General features: G+C 33.3%; 3 protein-coding genes and 2 pseudogenes across 4 annotated transcripts; 2 read left to right on the top strand and 3 right to left on the bottom strand.

Moving 5' to 3' along the window:
* Positions 1-385: 385 nt before the first annotated feature.
* On the bottom strand, positions 386-3,814 carry LOC143593868 (G-type lectin S-receptor-like serine/threonine-protein kinase At1g67520). The gene is made up of 7 exons (XM_077073350.1): positions 2,652-3,814; positions 1,975-2,089; positions 1,626-1,819; positions 1,349-1,559; positions 1,030-1,267; positions 796-946; positions 386-730 (listed from the first exon to the last, which is right to left on the bottom strand). Exons 1-7 carry the CDS (start codon positions 3,810-3,812, stop codon positions 407-409), a joined length of 2,394 nt encoding a protein of 797 aa, XP_076929465.1. The 5' UTR covers positions 3,813-3,814; the 3' UTR covers positions 386-406.
* A 1,096-nt stretch (positions 3,815-4,910) lies between these two features.
* On the bottom strand, positions 4,911-12,812 carry LOC143593876 (26S proteasome non-ATPase regulatory subunit 14 homolog; annotated as a pseudogene). The gene is made up of 6 exons (XR_013146209.1): positions 12,622-12,812; positions 11,634-11,811; positions 10,922-11,004; positions 10,657-10,833; positions 9,789-9,956; positions 4,911-5,184 (listed from the first exon to the last, which is right to left on the bottom strand). The product of XR_013146209.1 is annotated as a 26S proteasome non-ATPase regulatory subunit 14 homolog (transcript).
* Positions 8,020-9,340, bottom strand: LOC143593873 (26S proteasome non-ATPase regulatory subunit 14 homolog pseudogene; annotated as a pseudogene).
* A 7,529-nt stretch (positions 12,813-20,341) lies between the features above and the next one.
* On the top strand, positions 20,342-20,914 carry LOC143593863 (uncharacterized). Its single transcript, XM_077073346.1, has one exon. The coding sequence runs from the start codon at positions 20,342-20,344 to the stop codon at positions 20,912-20,914; it is 573 nt and encodes a 190-aa protein (XP_076929461.1).
* A 686-nt stretch (positions 20,915-21,600) lies between these two features.
* LOC143593862 (uncharacterized) lies at positions 21,601-21,966 on the top strand. The gene has a single exon (XM_077073345.1). The coding sequence runs from the start codon at positions 21,601-21,603 to the stop codon at positions 21,964-21,966; it is 366 nt and encodes a 121-aa protein (XP_076929460.1).
* The last annotated feature ends 762 nt before the right edge of the window (positions 21,967-22,728 follow it).

Below are 22,728 nucleotides of genomic sequence, written 5' to 3'. Positions count from 1 at the left end.
TGCTACAGATCATTCACTTTTACTAAAACTTCCTGTTATTATGAGAAAATAGCTCAAATGTAGAAATAAATTGTAACGATTAGAAGCCGTCTTGGTATGTGTTTGATTTGCCGATCTATGTTACGAATCAAATTGATAAACTGTTGACCTGGAGTGGAAACTTGAAGTAGTCTGAAAAAGAATGAAGAACAGTATGGAAACAGGTATGTGAAATGTGCATAAAAATGATTAAATACGATACAAAGGCATTCTATTTTATATATAAGGTATAGGAGCCTACAAGTATACAACAATTGCCATGACTAGATGTAACAGAGACTATTACGTAAGTACATATTTAATCAAATATTACAGGTCATGAAATCAAATTTCATCCGGCATTACACATGTTCGTTTTTCATGTTTTCTATTTTGACACTAAAATTGAAATTGATTCGCTATTTTCAGATCCATTTCCTGACTTAACTCCTCCTCTTCCTCCTGCCTCAGCCTTGGTCCCAGCCTCATCCCTCTCAATGTAGAATGCTGGCTGTTTTGGCTCAGGCAGATGCATATGTTCATTTGTAAGCATAGAAACAACTTCTGACATGGTAGGTCTGTCTGTGGCATGGTCTTGAACGCATAGGAGACCCACATGAATGCATGTCATTACTTCCTTGGGAGTGCATGTATCTTCATGTACAGGATCCATCAACTCCAAACCTCTTCCTTGGTTCCACAATTCCCATGCCTACAATTCATAATTGAATGTTCAATTTGTTTCAAATTATACAAACAAGATTACGATTAACTTACAAGTCCTAGAAGGTTGAGTGGGTGTTCCACATCATAGCTCACATGATTCATCTTGTTGCTTATAATCTCAAGCAACAAAACACCAAAACCATAGACGTCTATCTTCGTTGAGATGATGCCATCTATCAAATACTCTGGAGGCATATACCCACTGGATATTAAATCAAGAGTTAATACATTATGCTATTAATGATATTTATATAACAATTGCCACAAGATAACTTATGCGCTCACCGTGTTCCAACGACTCTACTTGTATTTCCTTCTGACTCGTTGATCCCAAATAACTTAGCCATGCCAAAATCTGATATTTTTGGCTTTAGGTAATCATCTAGCAAGATGTTACTAGCTTTCAGATCTCTATGGATTATCCTCAACCTTGAAAACCTATGGAGATACAGAAGCCCCTGAGCAATGCCGTCAATGATTACAAATCGATTGTTCCAATCCAGTTTTCCTTTCTTCGTAGGATCTGTTAATAAATGAGTAGCAACAACCAAAATTTGATAAAAAGCCATGCTCATATGAATAATGTAAGAGTGTCAGTTCTTACCAAATAGAAATAAATCCAAGCTGTTATTAGGCATGTATTCGTATACAAGGATTTTTTCTTGTTTTTCAACGCAACACCCTAGAAGCCGCACAAGATTAGTATGTTGTAGTTTGGCAATGAGTTCGGTTTCATTTGTAAACTCCCTGACTCCTTGTCCAGAGGTTTTTGAAAGTCGTTTGACTGCAACCTCTTGCCCGTCAACTAATTTTCCCTGCGAAATGCATTTAAGCTTTAACATGAAATCTTATTTATTAGAAAGTTGTCTTTGGAAGTTTACCTTATAAACCTCTCCCAAACCTCCTTTTCCTAGTTTATTAGCGCTTGAAAAATTGTTTGTGGCAGATGAGATGCTTTGAAAGGTGAAATAATGCAGCTCAGTATTCACATTCTTATCTGCTCGTATACGAATGTAGAAGTGTCCCATGCGTCTCATCTGAAGCTGCAACAGCTTCTTGATTTTCTTAGCAATCCCTATTATGTTAACACGGAAATACTTGTTAGATGGTTAAAACTTGTTTCTTAGGAAATCCCACAAGGGGTATCCTAAGTTGGTTTTCAACTGTTGAAATCCTGGATGACAAGGAACTATTGTATTTGTTTGAACGAAGTAAAAGTGATGTTATTACCTTTAACATCAATGCTCTTGTATACCCAGTAGCATGATAAGAGTACAGCTAAAAGTAAAATCACGCTAATTATTAACCCAATCCAGATCATCTTCTTCATCTTATTATTCGTCTCCTTCATGTATGGCGGAGAATGAGATGAAGTCTTTTCCGTTTCTTCATAAGATAAGAAATTACTAGCTTATCAAATCAAGTGTACATGTTTATCCTAAGGTACAATAACTTGTAATACTACACACATGTATGGAAGTTCTTATGTCTGTAATTTGCTACTATGTTAGAAAAGTTGGGATGATGGAATAAAGGTGAATATTGTTACGTATAAATGATTATACATACTCCTGCCATTTGGTTCTATGCTTGTTACTATTGGATTCTTTCATTTACATTAACATGCAATTAACTTAAATTCAAATATTCAAATTTTTAATCTAAAAAAAAAATTGTAATTTGAATCCCCACAAACTATAAATATTACTTAAGCATGAAACTTATAGGTTAACTGAGCAGACTCCAAGTGTTTTTGTATATATGCGGGTGGTAACATATGTAGAAGGGGACTTCCAGTGTACACTTATAGACAGCCTGTGCACAAACATTATTCCTTGTACAGGAAGTGTAATATCATTTTCATGTGGTAACAGCAAAAAGTAAACCTACTAACCACCACGATTAGCGAAAGCGTAATATTCTTTGTGTGGCTCAGTTATTTCTTTCGTGTATGCCCGTGGTTTGTGTTCACTTTTAACATAGGTCTTGCAGCCTACATTACCGTTTCTTCTTGTGGTGAAGGCCACACAAGAGCAATTGCTCCAACATATTCTTAGGCAGTCATAGATGTTATAGCTTTCATCGTATACATATTCTTCCACATAATTATTATAAATGCTACCCTCGAATTTTGGTGGCCAAAAGTCATAATCTTTCCTGCATTTTAGTTTTTCAAATGCATCTTCAGTACAACCAGGAGGGTCATCAGTGGAGAGGCATAGAAGGGTTAAGTTTAGAGCCGAACCCTTAAGTTCACTATAATAAGTCATCCTTAGAGCTGGATATGAATCATATGTTCTTGTTATATATGTGAAGGATTGTTCAGTCTCATTAGAAACATAATGGAGGCGAACATCTGGACCTGAAGATTGTAGATCAGTGTTTTGAAATTCACCATTCTGCCAGGGTCCACTCACCCAGTGGGCATTCCCTTGCCTCAGAATGACCATTTGACCTGTTTCGTTGAGGACTAATTTGAATGACCCTTCGGCCGGTAGCTCTCCATTCCGCCAAGAAGTCAAGGACCATCTGTGACCCGTCTTGAGATTAATTCCCAGTTTCATTCCTGGTAGAAGCGTGTCTGTTGGGTGATCAAAGCTTTGCCATAATACCTGCTTAACAGACCCATCTGCATGTAGTTCTCGGAGCACCAAATTCCCTGAATCCATCAGTGTAACACTTGCTTTGAGTGTTACAAGTGGCGTTGAATTAAAGAGATCAAGAACAGTGCCTCCACCAGATAAGATGCTGAGCTTCCCATTACCATCTATGATGAGCTTGCCGTATATATCCTTGATCGGATTGTTTCTGTTTGCCACCCAAACTGCCATATTACTAAACTCGTCAGCTCCTTTGTTTTGCAAGTTGTTGTAGAATACCCCTAAATAAGGACTCACTGTAGTGCCAAAGCCAAAGAGCTTCAAACAGAAGACCTTGTTTGATGAAATCAACTCGTCCCAGTCCTTGAGTTCTTGACCTTGATGTAAGGTATCAGTTTCTGAATAGCAAGGATTGCTGAACAAAAAACATAATAAAGCGATGAAGAGGAATATGCTTCCGTGCGCCATTGTTTCAGGGCGGACAAATAATACCATTCGTTGCTATGGGATGAGGAGTGATCGATATTAATTGTGATGGTATGAAAAATTTTTGGCAGCTTCTCTCTTGACTCAAAATTGGGATGAGGAGTGATATTAATAGTGATTCTATGAAACTTCTTGGCAACTTCTCTCCTGACTCAACCCTCTAACACCGTATGTTTTACTTTACACTTAACATATAGATTGATAATCTGAAAGGGATGTCGAATTGTTGATTATCAGAAATGTTCAAGACAAAAACAGTTGTATGTAATTGTGATATCGATAATTATAATTTATTGAGTTTGTGTTGTATCATATGAGAGCTTTACAATGAACTAAATTGTGTTTTGTGTTTTAAATGAAGTTAAGATACATGAGATTTTTATTTTGAACGGCCAACAAACATAGAATGCCTAGATACCCCATACGGGGTGACCCAATGGCAAATGACCACCGCCAGCTAGCCCAACCCAGCCGTACAGAGTCTTTAAGCGCCTTCAAGTTATCTCCAATTCCGGGAAAAACCCACCGCCCAAAGGCCCACTGGTGGTAAAACCCGGATGCCCACATGATCGGGCTGAAAATCACAAAGATCTCAGTCTTCCTTTATTGAGCCACCCATATCCCCCAAAATGCTGTAAGTGAGAATTGTACTTGAGACTCCATTAAGAAACCAAGCTCCCTACCACTACACTACAATGGATATTGATGCTGAAATATGTGTTGTAAGAAAGAAATAAAAAATATGAATATTTATTTTTAGATAAAAGAAACACTACTCCACTCTCCGGTCTCCACTTGTTACTTTCAAATATAAAGTTAATTGTATTCAAGTTCATATACCACTTAAAAAAACAAACAAAATATTTAACATATCATATTTTTGAACTAAATGTTACACTCTTACCACCCCCACTAAAGTGGGAATGGCAACCCTTAAAACAACTTGACACAACAAAAAAAATCTTGAAATTTTACTGTAAAAAATCATAGAATGTTAAAACGTGTACAAAACTAATATAATCTTGATGATTTAAAACACATTTTAAAAATTTTTAATTCTTAATTAAACAGCAATATAAAATAGTTATAACTAAACCACAAATCCACAATGATCAACTTGCTAGAAACGCACATCAAGGTACAAGATACATAGTTGGAAAGTTTAGAAGACAACAGTGTCAAGCATGGTACCCAATGTCTGAATGATGTTGGATGACATTAAGTTTGAGACATGTTCTTCCAAATGTTTCTTGGCATCTTGCCTTCCAACATTTGCAATCGCTAGTTTTTCGGGAGGTAGTTCGTCTTCTTCTTGAACTGCTTTGTTATATTTAATCGCTAAATTCAGCATTTCCTGCACATTAAATTTATAGGTTTGCGTTTAGTATAAGCAGGTTCAGTCGATTCAACCCCTGGCTTGACTCATTTACTTTTACAAATTTTAAAAAGGTATATTGCATGTCAAAAATTTTAAAGATATCTAAAGTTAGAAGAAAAAAGGTAAAAGAGAAACGAGCGTCAAAATCTGTAGTTTAATTAAGTGCATTTGTTTACAGAATTTTTTTTTTTTTTTGTTTAGTTCAATTTTTGTAATTTAATAGAGTTGTTATGAAAATATAGACATATAAAGGAAGGATTTATGGAAAACAGCATATATTGTGAGTACACGCTAAGCAAAATCAACCACTCATTTTTCCAATCTTAAAAATAAAAAATGAAAGAAATATTTAATGTGTATCGTTGATTTGTTTCTCATTCATCTCTCCTAATATTCAAAAAAAATATGAAGAAATTAGATTGTTTGTTTATGTGTATGACTTACGCAATCATGCCTTATATTGCCTATATGTAGGTAAAATAAAATAAAATAAATAATTAAAAAAAACCTAAAAGGGATAGGAACAAATAAATTTGATGGTACTTTACACACATAATCTATACATATATATGTAAAGAACTACAGAATTTTAAAATTACGATCTTCAATCAATAATAACAATTTAGCTTTGTTATTTTTGTTCTCGGCTTCTTGCAATAATTTAGTGTTCTTAACTACTTCTCCCTAAGTGTACGTATATATATATAGACACACACATATGTATATTGGGGAGGTTTTACAACAAAATAAACTAATCATTTTTTCAATTTGAAAAATAAAATACAAGAAAATGGTTGAAATACAATGTTTTTTTTTCATCTTTTCTAAATGTATATAAAATATATAAACAAAATTTGTTTACTTATAGAACCTACACATGTGCAAGTTATGTGTAGGAATGTGTAGTTCATGTGTAAAAGTTTTAACATAGTCATATGTGTGCGTGTGTTTGTGTGGGTGCGTATTTGTGTGTGCGCGTAAGTATTACGAGTGGGATTTTAGTGGGTAGTGTTAGGGTTTGAATAAAACATTTGGTTTGCGTCGGATTTGACCAACAACCCGTTTTAACATCCCTGATCCAAATGAAACGATTTGTGATTTGTGTTGGAAACAACAAACCCATAATCAACTCTGCAGAAAGAATATTGTCACCTGGACAGTCTGCTCATTGGTTTTGGAATGTGTATCAAACGGTTCAAGTGTTAGCCCATCGGTCCATTTTTTCTTATGAAGATTAAGTAACATCTTCTCCTCAAGTTTATTCTTCCTGTAATTAATGGCTATCGAGTAACAATGCCTGTTCAAGCCATGAATCAATGCCTGCAAATAATATTACATCCCTCAGATAAAAATATTAATTAAATGAAGGGCAATTTCATGTATACCAATACTAAAAATGTCATATATGACGTAGTTGTAAAAATCACGACTAGATGCCAATTAATCACCATATAATCGCTAGTCACTATCCCACCGACTAGTCGCCTATTAATTGCTATTTGATCCAAATCGGTTTAAATTGAAAATTTTATATATAAATTTAAAATTTGTTATATATAAATGTGAATCTCATACCCCACCGCCCGACTAGCACCTAACAAGCTCTACAACACTATTATGTCCTTAGAAGTTACAAAGTAGTTAAAACATCAAATACACCAGTTCATAAAAAAAAATATTAATATATGACCATCTTAACCTTTAATTCTCTAAAACTAAAAAAGATCATATATGGCCATGGCCATCTTTAACTTCAATTTTTTTTAATTTTGCCCATAAGCAATAGTGTTCTCGCAATACAATATTTTACTTTCTTGCTTTCTTTTATAAGCATTCCAATTCCTGTTCGGTTCGTTTGCTTATCGTCAAAGTTGATCAAAATACAAATAGAATTTAAACATATATAATGAAAAAGGGTAGAGTGATCATCAAGTAAATTTTCATTAAAGATGGGTATATACGAAATATTTTGAGTTATCCTTAAAATAACATACCACGGTGGTATACGTGAAGCACTCACTTGAATGGATGGTTTATTGAGATGACCAAGATTTGAAGTAGTCTGACGTGGCTCTTGACCGAGCATCATGGTTTGTGGGTTTATTAAACGGAACGCATCGATGACAACTTTCCCTTTAACACTCTGGATTGGATCCACCACCACTGCAATGGCTCGTTGATTCAGAGCTTCAAAACTCTGATTGCAAATGCAAGAAAATGAGGTTTACATGCAGATTTAATCAAACAAGTAAGAAATAATATTGTGTCAATCAAGACTCAAGAACCTGTTGTGTGTTGGATGTCAACTCCTGATAACCAACAGCCAAATCCAGGATGTGAGTGGTACCATCCAACCACCATTTCAGGTCTGAGGTAACAAATAGAAGAATCAATCAAGTCACAGAAACAAAACAACATAGCTGAAAAAGATGGTAATACTTTCCATGCAATTATCACGCCGTTCTAGATGAGCACAATGAATTTGAAAAATAAAATACTAGAAAATGGTTGAAATACAATGTTTTTTTTTCATCTTTTCTAAATGTATATAAAATATATAAACAAAATTTGTTTACTTATAGAACCTACACATGTGCAAGTTATGTGTAGGAATGTGTAGTTCATGTGTAAAAGTTTTAACATAGTCATATGTGTGCGTGTGTTTGTGTGGGTGCGTATTTGTGTGTGCGCGTAAGTATTACGAGTGGGATTTTAGTGGGTAGTGTTAGGGTTTGAATAAAACATTTGGTTTGCGTCGGATTTGACCAACAACCCGTTTTAACATCCCTGATCCAAATGAAACGATTTGTGATTTGTGTTGGAAACAACAAACCCATAATCAACTCTGCAGAAAGAATATTGTCACCTGGACAGTCTGCTCATTGGTTTTGGAATGTGTATCAAACGGTTCAAGTGTTAGCCCATCGGTCCATTTTTTCTTATGAAGATTAAGTAACATCTTCTCCTCAAGTTTATTCTTCCTGTAATTAATGGCTATCGAGTAACAATGCCTGTTCAAGCCATGAATCAATGCCTGCAAATAATATTACATCCCTCAGATAAAAATATTAATTAAATGAAGGGCAATTTCATGTATACCAATACTAAAAATGTCATATATGACGTAGTTGTAAAAATCACGACTAGATGCCAATTAATCACCATATAATCGCTAGTCACTATCCCACCGACTAGTCGCCTATTAATTGCTATTTGATCCAAATCGGTTTAAATTGAAAATTTTATATATAAATTTAAAATTTGTTATATATAAATGTGAATCTCATACCCCACCGCCCGACTAGCACCTAACAAGCTCTACAACACTATTATGTCCTTAGAAGTTACAAAGTAGTTAAAACATCAAATACACCAGTTCATAAAAAAAAATATTAATATATGACCATCTTAACCTTTAATTCTCTAAAACTAAAAAAGATCATATATGGCCATGGCCATCTTTAACTTCAATTTTTTTTAATTTTGCCCATAAGCAATAGTGTTCTCGCAATACAATATTTTACTTTCTTGCTTTCTTTTATAAGCATTCCAATTCCTGTTCGGTTCGTTTGCTTATCGTCAAAGTTGATCAAAATACAAATAGAATTTAAACATATATAATGAAAAAGGGTAGAGTGATCATCAAGTAAATTTTCATTAAAGATGGGTATATACGAAATATTTTGAGTTATCCTTAAAATAACATACCACGGTGGTATACGTGAAGCACTCACTTGAATGGATGGTTTATTGAGATGACCAAGATTTGAAGTAGTCTGACGTGGCTCTTGACCGAGCATCATGGTTTGTGGGTTTATTAAACGGAACGCATCGATGACAACTTTCCCTTTAACACTCTGGATTGGATCCACCACCACTGCAATGGCTCGTTGATTCAGAGCTTCAAAACTCTGATTGCAAATGCAAGAAAATGAGGTTTACATGCAGATTTAATCAAACAAGTAAGAAATAATATTGTGTCAATCAAGACTCAAGAACCTGTTGTGTGTTGGATGTCAACTCCTGATAACCAACAGCCAAATCCAGGATGTGAGTGGTACCATCCAACCACCATTTCAGGTCTGAGGTAACAAATAGAAGAATCAATCAAGTCACAGAAACAAAACAACATAGCTGAAAAAGATGGTAATACTTTCCATGCAATTATCACGCCGTTCTAGATGAGCACAATGAATTTGAAAAATAAAATACTAGAAAATGGTTGAAATACAATGTTTTTTTTTCATCTTTTCTAAATGTATATAAAATATATAAACAAAATTTGTTTACTTATAGAACCTACACATGTGCAAGTTATGTGTAGGAATGTGTAGTTCATGTGTAAAAGTTTTAACATAGTCATATGTGTGCGTGTGTTTGTGTGGGTGCGTATTTGTGTGTGCGCGTAAGTATTACGAGTGGGATTTTAGTGGGTAGTGTTAGGGTTTGAATAAAACATTTGGTTTGCGTCGGATTTGACCAACAACCCGTTTTAACATCCCTGATCCAAATGAAACGATTTGTGATTTGTGTTGGAAACAACAAACCCATAATCAACTCTGCAGAAAGAATATTGTCACCTGGACAGTCTGCTCATTGGTTTTGGAATGTGTATCAAACGGTTCAAGTGTTAGCCCATCGGTCCATTTTTTCTTATGAAGATTAAGTAACATCTTCTCCTCAAGTTTATTCTTCCTGTAATTAATGGCTATCGAGTAACAATGCCTGTTCAAGCCATGAATCAATGCCTGCAAATAATATTACATCCCTCAGATAAAAATATTAATTAAATGAAGGGCAATTTCATGTATACCAATACTAAAAATGTCATATATGACGTAGTTGTAAAAATCACGACTAGATGCCAATTAATCACCATATAATCGCTAGTCACTATCCCACCGACTAGTCGCCTATTAATTGCTATTTGATCCAAATCGGTTTAAATTGAAAATTTTATATATAAATTTAAAATTTGTTATATATAAATGTGAATCTCATACCCCACCGCCCGACTAGCACCTAACAAGCTCTACAACACTATTATGTCCTTAGAAGTTACAAAGTAGTTAAAACATCAAATACACCAGTTCATAAAAAAAAATATTAATATATGACCATCTTAACCTTTAATTCTCTAAAACTAAAAAAGATCATATATGGCCATGGCCATCTTTAACTTCAATTTTTTTTAATTTTGCCCATAAGCAATAGTGTTCTCGCAATACAATATTTTACTTTCTTGCTTTCTTTTATAAGCATTCCAATTCCTGTTCGGTTCGTTTGCTTATCGTCAAAGTTGATCAAAATACAAATAGAATTTAAACATATATAATGAAAAAGGGTAGAGTGATCATCAAGTAAATTTTCATTAAAGATGGGTATATACGAAATATTTTGAGTTATCCTTAAAATAACATACCACGGTGGTATACGTGAAGCACTCACTTGAATGGATGGTTTATTGAGATGACCAAGATTTGAAGTAGTCTGACGTGGCTCTTGACCGAGCATCATGGTTTGTGGGTTTATTAAACGGAACGCATCGATGACAACTTTCCCTTTAACACTCTGGATTGGATCCACCACCACTGCAATGGCTCGTTGATTCAGAGCTTCAAAACTCTGATTGCAAATGCAAGAAAATGAGGTTTACATGCAGATTTAATCAAACAAGTAAGAAATAATATTGTGTCAATCAAGACTCAAGAACCTGTTGTGTGTTGGATGTCAACTCCTGATAACCAACAGCCAAATCCAGGATGTGAGTGGTACCATCCAACCACCATTTCAGGTCTGAGGTAACAAATAGAAGAATCAATCAAGTCACAGAAACAAAACAACATAGCTGAAAAAGATGGTAATACTTTCCATGCAATTATCACGCCGTTCTAGATGAGCACAATGAATTTAAAAGACCAAAATATACAAAAAAGAACATCATGACCATCAACAAAGTTAATCATAAGGTCCAGAATGACAGCAATGACATATCATGTACAAAATTATGCAAGTACATATGATAAACCCATTAGGGCACAAAAGATTAGAATAGATGAAGGTATGCAAGGCGGCCAAAGGAACTAGATAAAATTGAGAATATTGTTCATCTTGAATCATTCATTCATTCCTAAAGTGACTCCACTTAGTAACGAGTTATCAATAACCCCTTGTAATTTAAAATTAACACCAGTAGACATCTAAAGATAATAAACTCTTGCAACACCAGTATTGATCTAGAATAACTCTTTGCAAGGCAGTTTCAAGAATACCTTCTTGTAACTTTATATCAGCACTTATCTAAAGATTCAGAATTCAATACCATAAGACAAGTTTCCGACTTCCAACAACTAATTTCTCTAATCAACTATCACACACTTAACAGCAATATGAATAATCAGATAATCGAACAAACAAATACCGACCTTCCTGTTTGTTTAAGCATATCAAGCATATTAGTCTGGAAAACATGATCCACAGCTTCCACACTAACACCAGTACCACTCTGAGGCATCGCAAACACATCCACAACACGAACCGTATACTCATCCACAAATTCCCCAAGCATCAACCCCATAACTTCCATAGGAACTCCAGCTCTCCCTACACATCACCAACAAAACATCATCAACCCCTTCCGCAACACACAAAACTATAAATTCACTAATATATAAGCCCTCAAATTGTAACAAATTAAGCCAAAAAAAAAAACTAACATGATACACAAAACTACAAATTTACTAATATATAAGCACTCCAGTAACTGATAAGGAAAATTGCAACAAATCACCAAAAAAAATCCCTAACTCATTACACAAAACTACATATTCACTGATATATAAGCCCTCAAATAACAGAAAACAACCAAATCGCAACAACATTAAGCCAAAAAAAAAATACTTGATACACAAAAATAGATATTCACTAATATATAAGCCCTCAAATAACAGAAAAACAGCCAAATTGCATCAAAATAAAAAAAAATATAAAAAACATAACCAATTCCCAACAAATTAAGCAAAAAAAAAACTTACCGCAATACGCAAAACTACAAACTTAGGAATTCAAAACAACCAAATCGCAGCATAATTAAGCAAAATAACCCTAACCCAATACACAAAACTACAAATTGACTAACATATAAGCCCTAAAATAACAAAAAACAACCAAATCGCAACACAATTAAGCAAAAAGAACCAAAACGCATACACCAACTACAAATTGACTAATATAATACAATATATAAGCTCCCAAATAACAAAAAACAACCAAATTGCAACAAAATTAAGCTAAAAAAACCCTAACCCAATACACAAAAACTACAATTTCACTAATACATAAGCTCCTAAACAACAGAAAACAACCAAATTGCAGCAAATGAAGCACAAAAACCCTAGAAATGCAAATTTATACCGTGTTTAAGCATCTTTAACAGTGCAAGTGAGGAGATGTATACTTGCTCCGATGTATCAAGAGTCGGAGAATCCGGTGGCGGGTGACCTAACGCTCCACCGGCGCCGCCGAACATCCTCTGTAACCGTTCCATCCCTGACATTTTTCCGATCACGGTTTTGATTTCTTTGGAAACAAGATAGATAGATAGATAGATAGATAGATAGATATATGAATGAATATTATTTGCAAATTGGTATTTAGACTACCATATGTTTCGTTTACACCCCCTCGTCTTTTTTTTTCTTTCTTATTATTTAGCCTAAGTTTTCTTCTAATCTTCTAATTTCTCGTATTATTCATTCTAGTCGTCCATAGGTGTCAAAACCATTTGACAATTGGTAGACAACTGGGTTATAAAATATTCAATTTTCCCTCCTAGTCTTATAATCTCTCTGTCTCATTCATCCTAGCTAATCATGAAGCATTAGTCAAAACCATTATGTAATTGGGTTATAAAATAGTCAGGAAATTAAAAGTAAAGTAAAATATTGATTTAAGGTTAAAAAACTAGAACTATGGAAGTTAAAAAAGTAGAAATAGTCAAGAACAATCTTTTTTTAGGGTTGGTTTGTTTCTTCGATGTCCAGTTTTTTTCTCATGGACATTACATGCTACATTATACCGGATAACTAACAGACGTTGTCTAAAATTGTTAATATTGGATGTCGATGAGAATACTTGTGATAAAACAATAAATGTTGTATATAAAGAGATTTTCTCACGTTTATAATGTCACACCCTAGCCAAAAACAGCGTAACATGCCAAGTTGTAACATTTGATTTGACATGAACACATAACACTATTACGTGACAATAAATAATTAATTCATTTCATTCATTTAACTAATATACAACTTGTCCAAATAAAGGCATGCAATAATACAAATATATTCAACATGTTAAAAAGTCCAATTGATAATAGTCTGACTAAATGATAAGTCCTCAATCTTCACAATCATCCTAAAAACAATCATGTGGCAGGCATAAAAATAGATTCGATCAACACGAATGTTGGTGAGCAATACAAGTTTTGTTATATATATACACACACATATATATAGGGTTAAGTTATAATAGGAAGTATAGTTTTTGTAGAAATGATGAGAAGTAATCTTGTCTATTGATTTTGAATATAGATGGTTGAGATTATTTTAGGGGGAAACCAAGCGTGAAAGAAGGGGGAGGGCATAAAAAGAATAACACATTTGTTGACTTTCTCTCTCCACATGCAAGGCGTATGCCAAATTCACCCATCATTTTAAAATGTTCATAACTTTTTTTTTTACTTCGTTTTTATTGAAAAACAAATTCACCATAATAACGAGTGTTTTTTTATCTTTAATATGAGTACCATATTGTAATATAAAAATAAAAAAAACAGTGGGTTTTTTACAAATTGTGTTTTACAAAATTGTGTTATACAATAGTATTTTTCATTGTGTGTTTTTTACATTGTGTCATACAATTGTGTTTTTATCATTGTGTTTTTTTTTCATAGTGTCTTTTTCCATTGTGTTTTTTCCATTGTGTTTTTCAAAGTGTTTTCCATTGTGTTTTTTCGGACTTTTCTGGCGAGGTGGTGGCAGTGGGTGACGGGTGTGGTGGCGGTGGGCGGTGGAGTGGTGGTGAATGTAGGAGATGAGTGAAAATGTAATTGAGTTTTTGAAATTAATGTAAGTGGGTTTTAAGATTAAAGTAAGTGAGTTTTGATATAAAGTGTTAAGACAAAAATACCATCCTTCCTAGTCTTCTTAGAAAAATCAAACTTCTTATTTGAACCTAACCCTAACCATATATATATATATATAGGGTTTGGATCAAATACAAATGAAATTAACGTGCCAAACGTGAGAATCAAGTAGAGTAATTGTATATACAAGTAGAGTAATTATGTAATTACATCATAGAGTAATTACATAATGTAATTATGTAATTACTCTATGATGTAATTACATAATTACTCTACTTGTATATACAATTACTCTACTTGATTCTCACGTTTAGCACGTTAATTTCATTTGTACGTTAACCCTCCCATATATATATATATATATATATATATATATATGAGGATTCTAAGAGAACCATTGGCAAATTGAAAACTTTGAAAACCATTTTAGACCATTAAAAAAAACTCTAAAAAAATATTTTAAAAATTTTAAAACAAAAAAAAACGAAAAAAATTTAAAAAGTAAAAAAAACAAAATTTTTATATTTCATTCCGGTTTCATAAAAAATAAAAATACAAAAAAAAATTAATTCGTATTATACCAATACACATCTGTAGAATTTCATTTAATCTCTAGTTATATAATGTACACATACGTACATTATCATTTATCTTAAATTATACATATATGTATAAAAAACATATGTGTACATATATGTACATATTATACATATATGCATAATTTAGCTAAACCGAGAAATATTTATTCTTTTCGTTTTTTATGAAACCGGGATGATAAATAAGAATTTTGTTTTTTTTTTTACTTTTTTTGTGTTTTATGATTTTTTTATTTTGGGTTTTTTTGTGGTCCAAAATGGTTTTAAATTCCAAAAAAGTTCTTACATTAAGCACGCTTATAGGATATTCAAAGAACAACTTATTGTTTCATTTATTTATTTGTTTACCACTTGTATTGTTTGATGATAAACTTGTGTTACATGATAGTTAAATGAAATAATGTTATTATGGTCACCTAATAGTGTCACGTGTGTTTGAGCAATCTGTACGTCACACTTAGGCGTTTTCGCTTTAGCCGGGATGTTACACACACACACACACATATATATATGGTTAGCTTAATTACAGAACTCTAAAAACTTAAAAACTTTGAGAACTCTTAACAACCAAGTATATTTTTTATTTTTTTATATATTATTATTGTTAAATAGTAGTTTTATCATATTTCTAAAATAAATTTTTGATTACATACGTAAATCACAAGTTTACATATGTGTAAAATTTATGTGATACAAAATTTGCATATGTGTAAAAAAATATTTAGATATGTGTAAAAACAATTTTTCATAATTTTAATCATAAAGATAGATATAAAAAATAATAAAACTACACTCAAGTAACATGAATATACAAAAAGTTTTACAAAAAAACATTAGTTATTAAAAGTTTCTCAAGTTCTTAAATAATTTAAAAGTTTTGTAATGATACCCATCACATAGATATATATATATATAGAGAGAGAGAGAAACGATCCGATACATTAATCCCTTATCGTACAATATATACGCGACTTCCTTTACCTTTGATTTTAAGAAAGCCTAAATCACCTCCTCTGGCCAACGCGATCTCCTCTGTGTGAACCGTCACTGGAAAACGATATCCGCTCACTCCATCTCCACCTCCACCTCTCGCCGGCGCCATCAACACTTTTCGTCACCATCATCGTCGTCGACAACGAACTCATCGGAAAAACACAGAACGTCGTTTCCTTTTGTTCACAGGTTTGTTTAGCTTTTTTATAATAACTGAAATTGAAATTGAAGCCAATTGATCGGTTAATCTTTGAAATCGATTCAATTAATCATCAATTTGAAGCTTCAATCGATAAATTTTGAGTTTTGAATGATGGGTTTTAACCTTGAATGTATCATGATTTTAAGCCTGGACGTTTAAGTTTTTTTGCCTGAACGTGTAAAGGTTTAACATTAGAACGTTTTAAGGTAGGAATTTGGCTTAAACGTTTTATGCTTTTTAACCTTGAACGTATTTCACGTGCCTAGTGTGTTAAGCAATTATTGTACGTTAACGCACCCCATATATATATATATATATATATATATATATATATATATATATATATATATATATATATATATATATATATATATATATATATATATATATATATATGGGAGGAGCAATTTGAGAACTTGGTTGAGTTTTAAGAACCTCATTGTTAACCACACATTTAATTAAATATGTTAGATTATGTGGTTGAGATTAAATCTGATTAAAAATTAAGGAGGAGATAGAATAAAGATGTACAACGATTACACTAATTTAAACGTCTGTTACACCTATGTAAAAAGTCGATTCGGTGCGTCAAAAATGTTGTAATTTTTCTACGTACATGTAACCAACGTATATTACACACACACACACATATATATATATATAAAACATTCAAAAAAATTGTTACGTTGAGTTTTTTCGAGTTTTAAAACTTAAAAGTAGTTCTCAAAAGAAATCAACCTTATATATATTTTCATTTTTAATTTTTTAAGATTCAAAAAATGAATGGTTAACTTTGCTTAGCGTGTGTACTCACAATATATATTGTTTTCCATAGATCCTTCCCCTATACATCTATATTTTCATAATATCTCTATAAATTTACAAAACTTGAACTAAACAAAAAAAGAATTTCTATAAACAAATGCACTTAATTAACAAAAAACTCGCATTGCATTACGCAACGGGTTCCAAAACTCATATTTTCATTTTTAATCCTTTTACTTTCACAAGTTGTTAAAATTGGCCTGAAAGTTTCGGGTTGTTACAAAAGCCGATACAAAGTTACGAAGAATACAAAAACTCTAATCAAATCAATCATCAACACGATGATTTGATTCTTATGACCACAATGATCTAACAAGAAAGAGTCTGAACAAAGAGAACAACGAATTCAAACCCTATATCTAACAACTTCTCAACAATATGAACGAAGAGAAAAAAACTGAATGTGTTAATTTAAAAATCTCTCTGTTGACTGTCTATATATCTGCATGCATCCAGTAGATCTCTATCTTACTAAAAGCCTGATCAATTCCAAGCCCATCAGTTGTTCCAGGCCCACTTAGCCCATCAGTTGAACCATAATAGGCCATCAGCTTCCTGTGCGTTATAAAGTCCAACTCACATGAAAAATAAAACAATTGAATTGCATTAGATTATTTAATACTAATAATGAACAAATATCTTCAACAGTTATTTGATGTAATTTTTCTAAAACTCATTAGACTAAGTCAACTCAATGTCATCCTCATACGTTTCTTGCTCTACTTACGCACCCTCAAAGTTAACCAAATCCAGTTGATGTGTTTGGTTTGCCAATTTAAACTTGTGGACTTTTTTTGAATTCTTGCCTTGATGATAGAAGAAAACACACTAACACACGTTATCCCAAAAAATGGTTAAAATTGATCATGATTCATGTACTTGTAAGTTGTTATAAATTGTGATATGAAACTGATAGTGATGTCTACAGTGACGGAGCCAAAAAAATAGCATTCAATAAAATACAAAGTCATCAAATAAACAGATATTGCATATTATAATTGTTCCTTACGTATTTTCATATTTTGAAAAATATCTTCAATCGTGACTTTGAAAAAGAACTCAATCTCAATATAACAACTACAAGCATCATTCATATAATTGTCACCCAAATGATTACGCAAATCTGACTTCACATGCTTCATTGAACAAAAGCATTTTTCAAATGATAGACCAACATGTATTGGTTGTTGGCGATGGTTGAAACCTTGAGGCGAACGGTGAAGGCAATGGCCATCTGGTCGATAGAAAGAAGTCGATCAGTTGCCGAGTCGATGCCGATGTTTTTATTTGTTTATTTGTTTATTTTTTATATAGGTATTATGTTTAAGAATGTTAACTGGGTTGGGCTTATTGACCCATTCTATGAGTATTTTAGGCTTTTTATTAATCTATATATGGGGTAACAGGGTATTATTGGCCCATATATAATGTTTGTTAATAATTTTTATAGTTTTTTAAAAGCTTTTTATATTTTATAAAAAGAATATTCGTTACTAAAAAATATAAATAAACTGTTTATAATCAATGGGTTCGAAAATACTTTTTTAAAACGATATTTGGTTCGCTCGCCGAAAAAGAATGGGTTCGCTTGTTAATTCAACACTACATGTTATATATAAAACCGAAAAATAACCGGCTTCAACCGAACCCGGTGATGATAGAGTGGCTCCGCCACTGGATGTCTATCCTCTCATATGCCAAGTTTTCAATCAACATTTTTTGGTTATAATTAATTGTTCCAATAGCTAGCGTGTTCATTTAAACTAATTAGAGTCCTCACCCCTTACTATATCCAGAATAAAACACATTATAGATTTTTATTAGTTTAATGAGGTGGTTTAACGTGTGTCCTAAACACACATCTTAAAGCTAATGCTAATAGCTATACTAAATGTTTTATCGGTTTAATAATAATATTTCAAGTGTTATCGATTTTTTTTTTGTTATAACCTTGATTCAGAATATATTCATACCTTAAACTTTGAATAACGTACATTTCAACATTGATAGAAACAGTTAATAGTGATTTACTTATTAAAGTTTCAGTTTTGATCGAAGCGGATTAGCGACTGATCGGCTAAGAGAATCACTGAGGGAATCCAGTAAAAGGATTCTTATTTGCAAAAAGCTAAAGGTAAATCTAAAAGTGCGTCTGTAATTCCTCGCTTATTACTGACAGACGTTGTTACCTGAAGAAGCAAACCTACAACGAGTGCCGCGCTATCACCACACTTGACATGAGTATGCCCGAATTTCGTCCTTTATCGGATCTTTTTGCTGACGACTATCACCAGTTTCTTAGTCTATAAGTTTTGAAAACAATTACATCAAAGATAACTCAGAAAGTTTATTGCATAGAATGATAATATATGTGTGAAGAGGTATATATATTTCATTACATATAACCTGAAAAAAGAAACTATTTAAAAATATGTTTATGGAGTTCATTGATTCTTTTAAGTTCTAATTAAGTGATTAGTTATGTAATATAAAGCAGTAATATCTCAATATAAAATATATATCGTTTATTAACAAGTGTGTATATATAAGTGTCAATTTTCTTTACAATTATATGTGGAGTTAGGCGGAGTTAATTAATAAGAAATCCGAAATTGATCAAACGGGAAACGTTTCAAGGAGCCAATGGGCTCTAGACCTAAATTAGTGCGTGCTGGTATTAATCGGCTTTCCGAGCACGAGGCGGCCTCCATTATTGAACCATTCTCGGATATAGAAATTAAAAACGCAGTTTGGGAATGTGGCGATAATCGGGCTCCGGGTCCAGACGGTTTTAACTTTCGTTTCATAAAACGATATTGGGAGTGCTTAGGCCCGGATTTCAATCGGGTTTTGCACCATTTTTACGATTCGGAATCTATATCTCGAGGATGCAGTTCATCTTTTATCTCTTTGTTTCCCTAAGTTAATGATCCTTCCAGTTTTAAAGACTTCCGCCAGATAAATCTAATCGGTTCGATTAGTAAAGTGATTTCCTTGGTTCTTACCAATAGGCTTAAAAAGGTGATGGGTTCAATTATTTCGGACTCTCAGTCGGGATTCTTAAAAGGTCGAAATATTATTGATGGTCCTCTGATTGTTAATTAGATTATTTCTTGGGCTAAGAAAAAAAATTTCAAATTAATGCTTTTTAAAATCGACTTTGAAAAGGCATTTGATCATATCAGCTAGGAATTTATCGACTCCGTTTTGGAGCAAATGAATTTTCCTTCCAAATGGAGAGGTTGGATACGAGGAATTTTGTCTTCGGCTAGGTCTTCGGTGCTCGTTAACAGATCTCCCTCCTTTGAATTTCAATTTCAAAGAGGGGTGAGGCAAGGCGATCCTATTTCGCCTTTTCTTTTCATTATTGGAATGGAAGCTTTCTCTTGCATGTTCAAGAAGGCCACCGAGAGGGGTATTTTTCGTGGCATATCGTTACCTAATAATGGCCCTACTATTTCGCATCTTCTATACGTTGATGATGTCATTTTAGTGGGAGAATGGTCAAAAGAAAACGTTCTCAATATTACTCGTTTATTGAGGTGTTTTTATTTAGTTTCGGGGCTGCACATTAATTTTTGCAAATCGAAACTAATGGGTGTTAAAGTTACTCTAGAGGAAGTCTCGAATTTGGTCAATTTGATGGGATGTAAACCAGACGTGTTGCCTTGTTCGTATTTGGGCCTTACGATTGGTGCAAACATGAATCGCATTTCTAATTGGAATTCGGTTTTAGAAGCCTTTGATAAAAGGCTTTCTCTTTGGAAGGCTCCCGTGTTATCGGTCGGGGGTAGGCTAACGTTACTCAAGGCGGTAATGGAAACTTTACCAACTTACTTTTTCTCCCTTTTCAAAGCACCTTATAACATTATCGATCAACTTGAAGCTAAAAGGGGAAACTTTTTTTGGGTGGTAACGAAGATAAAAGGAAAATTTGTTGGGTGAATTGGAATAGGGTAACTTCTCCAAAAGAGGCGGGTGGTTTGGGTCTCACCCCTCTTAGAGACGCTAACATCGCGCTTCTTACCAAGTGGTGGTGGCGGTTCAAGAATGAACCGGACGCCCTTTGGAAGAAGGTGATTTCGGCGTTACATTCTTCTAATAGGTCTTGGCCTATCCTTCCTCATTCAAAACGTCTTTTGGGTGCGTGGAATACTATAGCAAAAATGGAAAATCATCTTGCATTTTCCAATCTAAATTTGGGCAACCTTATCAAAGGGGAGATGGGAGTGGGTGATAAAATGAGATTTTGGGTCGACCTTGGATAGCTCAAGAACCTCTTAGAGTTCTTTTCCCTAATTTGTTTCTAAACGAAAGAGATAAAGGATGTTTAATTATTTTGCGTTATGAGAAAATTGGTAACGCCACGGTTTGGAAGTGGCATTGGAAACGATTGAACTTATCCGAAAATGAAGCTAGAAAATTTTCGGAATGCTTAAATTTGGTGCAACAAGCTTCCTTTTCTAATACTCCGGATAGTTGGGTTTGGCCTAACAATCCCTTCGGAGTTTTTTTCGGGGGATTCTATGAAGAAGATTTTGTTCAAAATATCCAATTCGTCTACTTCGTTTATTTTGAAGTGGAATAGCTGGGTTCCAAAAAAGGTAAACATTCATGCTTGGAAAGCGGAAATGGATAGGCTCTCGACCCTAGTTGCTTTATCCAAAAGAAACATTGAGGTGGGTGCGGTGAAATGTAGATTATGCATAGACTATGAAGAATCTAGTGATCTCCTCACGTCTTGTTACTTTACCACGTTAATTTGGCAATTTGTTAGCAATTGGTATCATATTTCCTCCATTTTTGCTTTTACGGTGCGTGACCTTCCTCAAGTTCATGATACTAATTTGGGGTTTCACAAAAACAAGATCTTGAATGGCATTATTCTTACGGCGTATTGGTGCATTTGGAAGACTAGAAATGAGGTCATTTTCTCTAACAAGCCGGCTTGTCTTTCAAAAACCATTGAGGATATCAAATCGTTAAGCTTTCTTTAGATTAAAAATCATTCACGTTTCAAAAACTTCTTGTGTAAAGATTGTTGTAACTTTCGCTTGTAATTTTTTGTTTGTTTGTTTTGTTTTCTAACTTCTTGCTGGTTTTTTAATGAAATTCGCTGTTCCAAAAAAAAAAAATTAATAAGAAAGGTACTCATGCAATCACAAGCGTGTGAAAAATAAACATAAAATATGATTGTTTGCATGAGCGTTGAATTGTACTCCATGTTGTTGGTCATCGATTGAAATATTTAGTATGTTAATGAAATATATTTTAGTAGCACATGCAACAAAGATATAGATAAATCAAAAGTTTTTATACCGATCACATAACCTTTCTACACTAGAATAAAATAAAGCCCATAAATTCTAAGTCTGTACAGAAAAAAAGTCTCTTAAGTTTAACTTGAACTTGTATAAAATACATTCGTACGCGACACAAAACGCTAGCATGGTTGCTTATACTTAATACCAAATGTAGTGAGACGTTGTGATGTGGGAAAACGCTCCAAAACAAAAGAGAAAACTGCCTCACGAAACATTTTAGGTGGGCTTATTGGTTTGGAAATTTTGTACCGAACGCTGAGAATATTTGATTGTGGGAGTAAGACCATATGTTGTCAAAACTCTCTACATAGGGGTGTTGTGTGAAACATTGCGGTCCAGCATTCCAAAGTTTTACAAAAAATGATGTAGTGATAAAAGGCCAAGTTTTTTTTTTTACCAAAATAGGGTGACAGGAAAAAATATTTACTAAAATGA

This window comes from Bidens hawaiensis, unplaced genomic scaffold (genome assembly GCF_021521415.1).
Source record: "Bidens hawaiensis isolate Kalapana, Puna unplaced genomic scaffold, B.hawaiensis_p1.1 tig00042877_1, whole genome shotgun sequence".
In the NCBI taxonomy this organism is placed as follows: domain Eukaryota; kingdom Viridiplantae; phylum Streptophyta; class Magnoliopsida; order Asterales; family Asteraceae; genus Bidens; species Bidens hawaiensis.
The sequence above is the reverse complement of the archived record's forward strand: the minus strand, read 5'-3'. Positions and strand labels throughout refer to the sequence as shown.